The sequence below is a fragment of the Cyprinodon variegatus genome, unplaced genomic scaffold, assembly GCF_000732505.1.
Source record: "Cyprinodon variegatus isolate N-32 unplaced genomic scaffold, C_variegatus-1.0 Scaffold1402, whole genome shotgun sequence".
In the NCBI taxonomy this organism is placed as follows: Eukaryota; Metazoa; Chordata; class Actinopteri; order Cyprinodontiformes; family Cyprinodontidae; genus Cyprinodon; species Cyprinodon variegatus.
Window position 1 is genome coordinate 110356 of NW_015151855.1, and position 9540 is coordinate 119895.

The 9540-nt window shown below is 43.2% G+C and overlaps 1 protein-coding gene across 4 annotated transcripts in view; it reads right to left on the reverse strand.

The window, feature by feature from the left end:
• Window positions 1-9540, reverse strand: part of LOC107103241 (glutaminase kidney isoform, mitochondrial-like) — a 37638-nt gene that overhangs the window by 6405 nt on the left and 21693 nt on the right. For 2 of the 4 annotated variants that reach the window (XM_015402816.1, XM_015402819.1), the window contains 4 exons: window positions 9349-9399; window positions 9090-9266; window positions 8869-9000; window positions 8570-8662 (listed from right to left, as the gene is read on the reverse strand). In XM_015402816.1, the coding sequence (XP_015258302.1) occupies window positions 8570-8662; window positions 8869-9000; window positions 9090-9266; window positions 9349-9399 (453 nt within the window). Of the gene's footprint in view, window positions 1-6408; window positions 6830-8569; window positions 8663-8868; window positions 9001-9089; window positions 9267-9348; window positions 9400-9540 lie in introns of those variants that run through there. The other 2 variants (XM_015402818.1, XM_015402817.1) reach the window with 2 other exon arrangements.

Sequence of the window (9540 nt, forward strand, 5' to 3'; positions counted from 1 at the left end):
TCATCAAGTCAGTGTCTGTTTAGTCTGTCAGAGGCTCCCTGTAGTGACTTTATATGTCCAGCAGGTGTCAGTATTCATTGACACATTATCAATGCTCTTTGCAAATGTAATGAAAAACTTCATGAGGCCTCATGAACCAGAACTACTAACAGCTTCCATACATAATGCTGAGGCACCAGAGCGCGTTTCATTTAGTCACCACTAGATGGGACTAAAGTTGACATGATGAAGCTTCAACTTTTAAGACAGATTTTAATTATTAGAGAAAAAAATTAACTATAACTCTGATTTGACGGTGTTAGATTTTATTTTTTTTGGCAAGGTTGCATCAACCTCCCGGATGATGATTTAGAGTGGGTGTGGGTGGATGGGGGGGGTATGAGGAAGGCTGCTGGAACAAAAGGAAGCTGATGGATAAGTGCTTTATTTGATTTCATACAGGAGACAAAATGGCAAAAAAGAAACAAGGAAAAATAAAAAGCAGAATTGGTCGCCGCCATGTCTGTCGGTCGGCTGCAGCCAAAAAGGGGCGGAGCTTCAACCAGCAGACAGGAAGGCTCATGGATTCATGGAGAACTTTCAAACAGAATCACAAACATAAAGACTTGGACAGAGGTGGACCTGGAAGCGGAAGGTTTGCTGTCCTCTCGTCCCTTTAAAGACCAAATCCTCGGTCTGAAACATTCCGCCTCCAGGTCACACGGCAGCGGTAGTGATCACTTATTTTTATTCAAGTTCGTTCTGTAGTTTCCATTTCTAAGAAACAAAAGGCTCAGCATAAACAATGAAAAAAGAAAAGACATTTAACAGTCGGTACAAAACTCAGCATGCAAGAAAACAGACAGAAATCAAACATGACATGAGCAGGAAACCAAAACAGACGGATGATTTTAATCAGGAACAGATTCAGAAGCTCCGCCCACATTAATCTGATGGGTTTCAATCACGTCGAGCACAGAGACGATGAATGCTGATTGGTTGGAATGAGACGCAGCCCGTTTGTCCGGCGCTGCCTTTTAGATTTCAGGCCAAACAGGAACCAGTGAGAAAATAAAGCAAACATCTCGTTAACATTCAAGGAAGGCGTTTAAATAACTGCAACGCTTCTGAAGCAGCAGATCCCAGTGTTTAGAAGTCAGTGTTTCACTGCATCAATGATTTTTATCTCATTTATTAATTATCCCTTTCAATTATACTAGAAAAAAAACGGGGAAAAAAAGCCCTCTCATGTTGATAATTTGTCGTTTCAGGCGTTTCTTTGCTTCTTTTAACATTTCAGGAGAAGAAACTAATCGGCTCAGTTGTTTTCCATCGTCCCCAATTCATTTCGTCTTAAAATAAGTGCATTTTTCTTGAATTGTGGCGCTAATTGAGACACTTTGCCAATGGATCGTGATAATTTACATTTCAAATGCTAAGAAAATAATTGCATTGTCTTATTTCGACTGCATATTATCTAATTTTCTTCCTCTAAGAGTAAAAAAACACTGATTCCATCTAATTTACCTGCTCAAATTAAGGCTAAATAGACATTTTTACTCATTTCTAGATGGTTTTAGCAGCGCTGCTTTTACTCAGTGTAGGACTGAAGCAGAGCGACATTTAAACACGAGTGCAGGAAAGCCAGTTTAAAAAATAACAAGAATCCTATGATAAATAAACCTCTACGCTGATGATACGCTCATTTAAAGCTTGATGTAAAATCAAACAGTTTCCTATTTTTTTGGTCAAGTGTTTTCTGTCCTTTTAGGGCGACTTTATTCAAGCTTTGCTGCCTTTATTTATAATACATGCAGCATAATGGAGGCACCATCGTTCAGAATCCCTCTATATACAAACCTCCTCTGTCTTTGAATAAACTATAAAAACTGATCCTTTCCATCAGTTCAATAAAAAAGGAAAACATTCATGATGAATTTGGCAGCTTTGAAAGTTCGTTGTTAAAACCAACTAAATCTCTTACTTGGCGTCATTTAGGATCGCCTGAGGAAAACGTTCCTTAAAGCTCCTTCCTCTGAAGTTCATCAGAAATTAAACTAATCGCTGTTTGACTGAAGCTAATCGCACCGAGAATAAATAGATTTAACCCGAACACACAGACTGATCAGATCTAATAAAGGAATAAATGACATGGAAACAGTCGAGGCTTTTGAATCCTTCTACATACAGAAAAAAGACAAAAATAAAATGTAGACAATAAAAACGTCATGGAAAATAAAAACTATTTCACATATGAGAGGTTTTTTTGCTCCAGCAGCGACATTCCGAGCTGAAGCTCTGATCCCAGAGCCTCTGATTGGTTCCTACAGGCGGCCCGGCGGGTCGGGAACGTCTAAAGTTTCTATTCAATAAAATAAAACCTTTTTAACAGCTGCTGCTGTGAGGAGAACGGCTCAGATAATACTGACAACAAGCAGCAGAATGTAGATCTCTCCTAGAGAATACCAGAAAACCTTCACCTATGATTTACAGACGTTCTGTCAGATCATCATACCCCATCAGACCAGCATACAGACAGTCAGTACGCTTCTGTAATACGACAGATTTGAGTTTATCCCTTTAGTCATTGTTGTGGAAAAAAGTATTCAACCATTCACCCTAGTTAAATAAACGGAGATCGATGGATTTCACTTTATTTTCTTATCTTTGCAAAGAGAGAACAGTTCATCATTCGGCCACTTAGGCTCAGTAATCAGCCCTGTTCTGACCGGACAGTCTGTCTAAAAAACTAATTACTCCCACTTTAACGAACCTTGAGAAACTATTTGGCTTTTCGTAGAAATAAGTATGTTTTGTCTAAACCCCCCACCCCAATTCAGGCACTTTCTCAGCCTTGCAGGTGAAACAAACAGTAAAAACATTTTTCACTGGATAAATAAGTTAACATCTGATAGCCATACGCTTAAAAAAAAAACACCAAAAAGTAATTAAATTGTTTTTTGTAAACAACTAAAGGGATAAACGCCCATTTAGGTCATTTAAAGTTTGTTTTTGATCCCAAACTAAAGGTTATTAATTATGGGTATGCTGGTCTGACAGAACAACGGCAGAGATCCTGGTGGAGGATCATGGGAAATAAAGCGGAACGACGTTAAACTCTGTCCGGCTCTCGGTTCTTCCGGTTTTCCTTCCATCACTCAGACTTTCCTTCAGAAATTTATAAAATCAACAAATTAAGAATAAAGAATCAAACCAATCAGGTTCTGCTGCTACCTGAAGATAAAATTAAACTTCTTTTGTTTTACAAACATCCAACGAAATTCCAGGAATGATTAGTTTGGGAGTCCCTCAAAGCCGAGTCCTCGTGATCCTTTCATTCTCTGGGATTCGCCTTTAAATGGTAAAAAAGAAGTTAAGAACTGAGAGTTTTCTCTGCAGCCGACCTGCAAACCTTCCAGACAAACCAGATTATTTACGGACTGATCAGCCGGTCGGAGCAGATCAGGGACCACAGTCTGACCCGGGTCTCTCCTTCTGACCAATCAGACTGAAGCATACAGGATGTAGCTTCCTGTTGAAGGAGCCAATTCAAACTGCTGCTGCGACGATCGTCGTTCCTGGGATTTTTCTAGATCTACAGAATCTGATCAGATCAGAATTTATAGCAGAAATAAAAAAAATTAAATAAAGTCCAAATAAAAAGTTCTGATGAAGCGATAAAACCTCAAGAAGCTCCAGCAGCTGCTCCTCTTCCTTCTGGACCGGTTCTTAGTGACCCGGTCCAATGATCGACGGAACTTTAGGATCTCTGGTCCGTTCTGTGGACCTTTGGTTTGGACCAGAACCCGACCAGTCAGAGCTGGTACCGGTACTGTCCACACATTGGATCCAGCATCTGGTTCCGACAGTTTGACTGAAAGTTACTGGAAGGTTTTTAGTGTTTTTAGTGAGGAAGGAAAACAGAGACCCGCGGGCCGGACCAGAACTTTACGCCTCCTTTCTGTCAGTCATTGGGCAGAAAGCAGGTGAACGTTTGGACCATCAGCAGCTGATGGTTCTGGAAGGCAGCTAATCTGCAGCAGAACCGACCCAGAAAGCATCAGAACCCTGTGGGTCGGCTGCTGCGCCGCCTCAAAGTAACACTGCCTGCTTATTGCTTGGTTTTCTGAAAAGTGTGGTGTGCTTTTTTTNGTCTTTAGAAGTTTTTAAGTCTGTAAAAAAGAAGTTTTTGAGGAAGAAGAAGAAGTATTTTTATATATTTTTTTTAGACTTTAGAAACTCAGAAGCTGATCAAATATCGGGTTAAATATCGGTGGGGGGGGGGGCGATGTCCGATATTCAGTTTTAAGGCCGATACCGATAGGGGGCCGATTATATCATGCATCTCTAGTTTATCCCTTTAGTTTTGTCTGAAAATTGACTTTAAACTACCTCAAAGTGTGTGTATCCCTTTAGTCATTGTCGTGGGGAAAAGTATTCAACCATTCATCCCAGTTAAATAAACTGAGATTGATGGATTTCACTTTATTTTCTTATCTTTGCAAAGAGAGAACGGTTCATAATTCGACCCCTTAGGCTCAGTAATCAGCCCTGTTCTGACCGGACAGAGTCCGTCTAAAAAACTAATTACTCCCACTTTAACGAACCTTGAGAAACTATTTGGCTTTTCGTAGAAATAAGTATGTTTTGTCTAAACCCCCCACCCCAATTCAGGCACTTTCTCAGCCTTGCAGGTGAAACAAACAGTAAAAACATTTTTCACTGGATAAATAAGTTAACATCTGATAGCCATACGCTTAAAAAAAAAACACCAAAAAGTAATTAAATTGTTTTTTGTAAACAACTAAAGGGATAAACGCCCATTTAGGTCATTTAAAGTTTGTTTTTGATCCCAAACTAAAGGTTATTAATTATGGGTATGCTGGTCTGACAGAACAACGGCAGAGATCCTGGTGGAGGATCATGGGAAATAAAGCGGAACGACGTTAAACTCTGTCCGGCTCTCGGTTCTTCCGGTTTTCCTTCCATCACTCAGACTTTCCTTCAGAAATTTATAAAATCAACAAATTAAGAATAAAGAATCAAACCAATCAGGTTCTGCTGCTACCTGAAGATAAAATTAAACTTCTTTTGTTTTACAAACATCCAACGAAATTCCAGGAATGATTAGTTTGGGAGTCCCTCAAAGCCGAGTCCTCGTGATCCTTTCATTCTCTGGGATTCGCCTTTAAATGGTAAAAAAGAAGTTAAGAACTGAGAGTTTTCTCTGCAGCCGACCTGCAAACCTTCCAGACAAACCAGATTATTTACGGACTGATCAGCCGGTCGGAGCAGATCAGGGACCACAGTCTGACCCGGGTCTCTCCTTCTGACCAATCAGACTGAAGCATACAGGATGTAGCTTCCTGTTGAAGGAGCCAATTCAAACTGCTGCTGCGACGATCGTCGTTCCTGGGATTTTTCTAGATCTACAGAATCTGATCAGATCAGAATTTATAGCAGAAATAAAAAAAATTAAATAAAGTCCAAATAAAAAGTTCTGATGAAGCGATAAAACCTCAAGAAGCTCCAGCAGCTGCTCCTCTTCCTTCTGGACCGGTTCTTAGTGACCCGGTCCAATGATCGACGGAACTTTAGGATCTCTGGTCCGTTCTGTGGACCTTTGGTTTGGACCAGAACCCGACCAGTCAGAGCTGGTACCGGTACTGTCCACACATTGGATCCAGCATCTGGTTCCGACAGTTTGACTGAAAGTTACTGGAAGGTTTTTAGTGTTTTTAGTGAGGAAGGAAAACAGAGACCCGCGGGCCGGACCAGAACTTTACGCCTCCTTTCTGTCAGTCATTGGGCAGAAAGCAGGTGAACGTTTGGACCATCAGCAGCTGATGGTTCTGGAAGGCAGCTAATCTGCAGCAGAACCGACCCAGAAAGCATCAGAACCCTGTGGGTCGGCTGCTGCGCCGCCTCAAAGTAACACTGCCTGCTTATTGCTTGGTTTTCTGAAAAGTGTGGTGTGCTTTTTTTCCCCTTCACCTCCTGAGGCCCCAAAATAAAATCCAGTAGAGTAGCAGCAGCGACTGCAGGGGACAGACAGGATTCATCCTGCAGCTGGACGCTGCATCTGTTCAGAGATCATGGGGCCCTGAGGGGCCCGGGGCCCCTGGTATCAACCTCTCAGGTTTTTAATTTACAGCTGAGAATAAAAAAATAATTTTTTTTTGTTGTTTTTTTTTTAGGCGAAAAAAGGGAAACGTCTGTCCCTCCCCCACCTGTTGCTGTGCACTGCCTGTGAGCTGGCTTATAGCCTCAGCACTGTATAAATGCAGCTCAGTTCTGCAGGAGGTCAAAGGTTAAAGCTATCCGGACCGTCTGATAACGGGTCTGGCAGAGATGCTGCATCCTTTAAGTATTAGAAATACTTCAATATTCTTATTTTCTGCATAAATAAAGATATTTTTTTTTATCTTAATCTGAAACGGTTCCTGAAGAGTTCTACGGGGATAAATCTGGGTCCAGGTTCAGACCCCATGAACACGGAACACTTCCTGTTTCCACATCCGGAACCATTTCCAGGAAAAGCAACAGAATCCGCCTCGTTCTGCAGAACCGGCGGCGAGAAGAACATCCTGAAGGAACCTCGATAAAACAGAAACAAAGAAGCGTTTCCCCGCTTCACCAGCAATAAATAGACCCGCATGTTTCCCAGTAATAAATATGAGCTGGAGCCGGGGTGGGAGGGTGGTCACTCGGCGGGTTTGTCCATCCTATAGACTACAGTGGTGGAGCTGTCCTGGTCGGTCTCAGTGGGAGACACTTTTCTCCAGAGCGGAGCTTTCAGAGTCAGCTCCTGTTGGAGGCTCTCGTAATCCATGGGTCCGAAGATTTGCTGCTGTTTCAACCGACACGGATAATCAGTTAGTTTCAGAACCGCCGCTTCTTTCATCAACACAATCAGACGTTTAACGTTCGGTTCAGGAGGAGCTTAAAGGGGAACGCACATCCGGAGCGCCGCGTCAGGAGGCCAAACACTGCAGCGCCTGCAGGTCTGAGCAGACCGGTTTGGGCCAGCAGGGGGAGCTGTGAGACGTGTGGCGCCTCCGTAGGTGCGTTTCCCTCTGAACCAGAGGAGGTCAGAAGCTTCCATCAAGTCGTCAGCAGGAAGAAACTCTGCATACAGGCTCAACGCTCATCACCATGGAAACTAAATTCATTTGCTTCAAAAATACATTCAGATTTATTCAAACTTTAATTTGCTGTTTTAGTTTTTTTTGATTGAACTTTAGAACCAAAACTGAATTTTCAGTTTCTTTGTGTCACAGAATCAGCTCCTTAATCCAGAATAATCAAAACCAGATTCTTGGATTGACATTTTTTATCAGGTTAAACTAATGAGCTGATTAAATGTCATTAAAGCCTAATTTTCCATCAAAATGATATTTTTTTTTAAATCTACACAAACTCAAGAAAGATGCAGATTAAAATGTATGAAATAAAAATCTTTATACTTTTCTACAGGTCCAAAATATATAAATATTTACTTCTGGTTATGATGCCAACATCGACATGATTCTGCACCAACAACAGGCTGAAGACATGCTAGTAGCTCTGTTATAAATGGCTGCTTCTAAGCGCTATATTTCTAAAATTTAAAACAATAAAAAAAAACAACAAACAAAAAGAAAACGTATTCAGTTTTATGCTACGTTCAGACCGCATGCGCAAAAACACGCGCGGCTGAAGCATCTTTGCTGCTCTAGCTGCGTGGTGGTAAAGTGGTTCTGCTGCGCGGTGGGCGGAGCTACTCTATCCTTTCTCTGCCTGGAACAATGGCGGCTAAATTAGCTGTGATCAGCGGGTAAAAAGTAGTTAGAACCTATGTTGAAGTGAGAAAGGGAGGTCACTGCTAGTTAAAGGTTGACTATTGCTAAGCTTCGTTAGCCAGGCTAAGATTGTTTAGCTAAACAAGTTAGCATTAGCATTGGGGACCTGGCACCCAGCTGGCAGAACAGGATAAAGGAGAGCGCCCCTTAGTGGCCAGATTACCGTTCTTCAGCTACCAGTAGCTGTTAGCTAAGGATGCTAAAGATGCTCTATTTTCATCCACATGTGATTATGAACAAACTGACCACGCTTTAAAATAAAAGGATTTAAAATCCATTAATCTGTGGTTGATTAGTTTGTGGTTAAAGAATCCCATTGTTGGACACAAAGAAACTGAAAATTTATTATAGAACTAAAAAATTATAACAATCAAATTTTTTGAAGCAAAACAAATTTAAAAAGCTAAACTAATTTTCAATTTATTTAAATTAATTTTCAATTTTCATTTGAATCTAAAATTCAAACAGTTTGGATCTGAATCTAATTTAATCTGCTTCTATTTTTAATCCCGTCCAGAACCAGCGGTTAGAACCGAGGTTCTGGAACCTCAGCGGTCAGAACACCAGATGGACCCAGAGATGGTCTGGTTCTGGTTCTGCTCGCTAATATTAAGGCCTGCCTGTTTGGTTGACTGACGGAACCTTCTGACCCGCCTGGTTCTGGGTGGTTCTAATGTTCTGCTGCTTCGGGCCGGGCCCGACAGGAGGGTTGCCTTGGCGACCAGCAGCGGTAACCAGAAGCTCCTTACCCGCTGGTCTCCGCCCTCCTTGCGAGGATCGTGCTTCTTGGCGAAGTGTCTCAGGTTGTCGTAGTTGTGGAAGTTGAAGAGCTCCACCAGGTCCTGAAACAAAACCAGAACCGCTCAGCTTCAGCCTGCAGGTGGCGCTCACACCTACTTCCTGTCAGAACCCGGCGCCGCCGCCTGGGATGCTGTTCATTAACCCACCATCAATAAACCCGTCCAGTTCTGGAACTTTCCGCTAATTAATCGGCTCTTTGGACCTCAGAGAGAAGGAAAGGTTCTGTAGAACCAGGCGGTTCTCTTACCGTGCAGAACTGGATCCCTCGGACCGAGTTGCCCAGTTTGTCCAGCGGAGGCGACCAGCACATGATTCCCATAACGTTGGGGACGACCAGCAGGATGCCTCCGGCCACGCCGGACTTGGCCGGCAGTCCGACCTGTAGGGGATGGATCAGAACCGGTTAGGACATCAGAACGCAGACCGCCACCGCAGCAGCAGCTCGGGAGGAGGCGGAGTCTTCCTCACATGGAAGGCGAACTGTCCGGAGAAGTCGTACATCCCACAGGAGTGCATGAGGCTCAGCGTGTTCCTCACCGCCTCCGGGCTCAGAACGCGCTCGCCTGTGATTGGACAGATGCCGCCGTTGGCCAGGGTGGCGGCCATGACGCTGGCGCTCTCACACGTCACCTCGATGGCGCACAGCTGGAGACGGAGAGGAGACACGACCAAATAAGGACCAGGAAGCGCAGAGTCATCGAGCGTTAAAAAAAACGGCTGGACTGACCTGGAAGTACAGGTCCAGAACGGAGGTCATGTCGGTTCCTTCAGGGAAACACTGCAGACAAACAGAAGCGCAGGTTCAACCCAGCGTTCATCAGAACGTCCAAACAGAACTTCAGCTCCGCTGTCTGTTAGACCAGCGTACCCATAGTCTACACACAGACCGCAAAGCTGACATGCCGTCCCGTTTATCCCT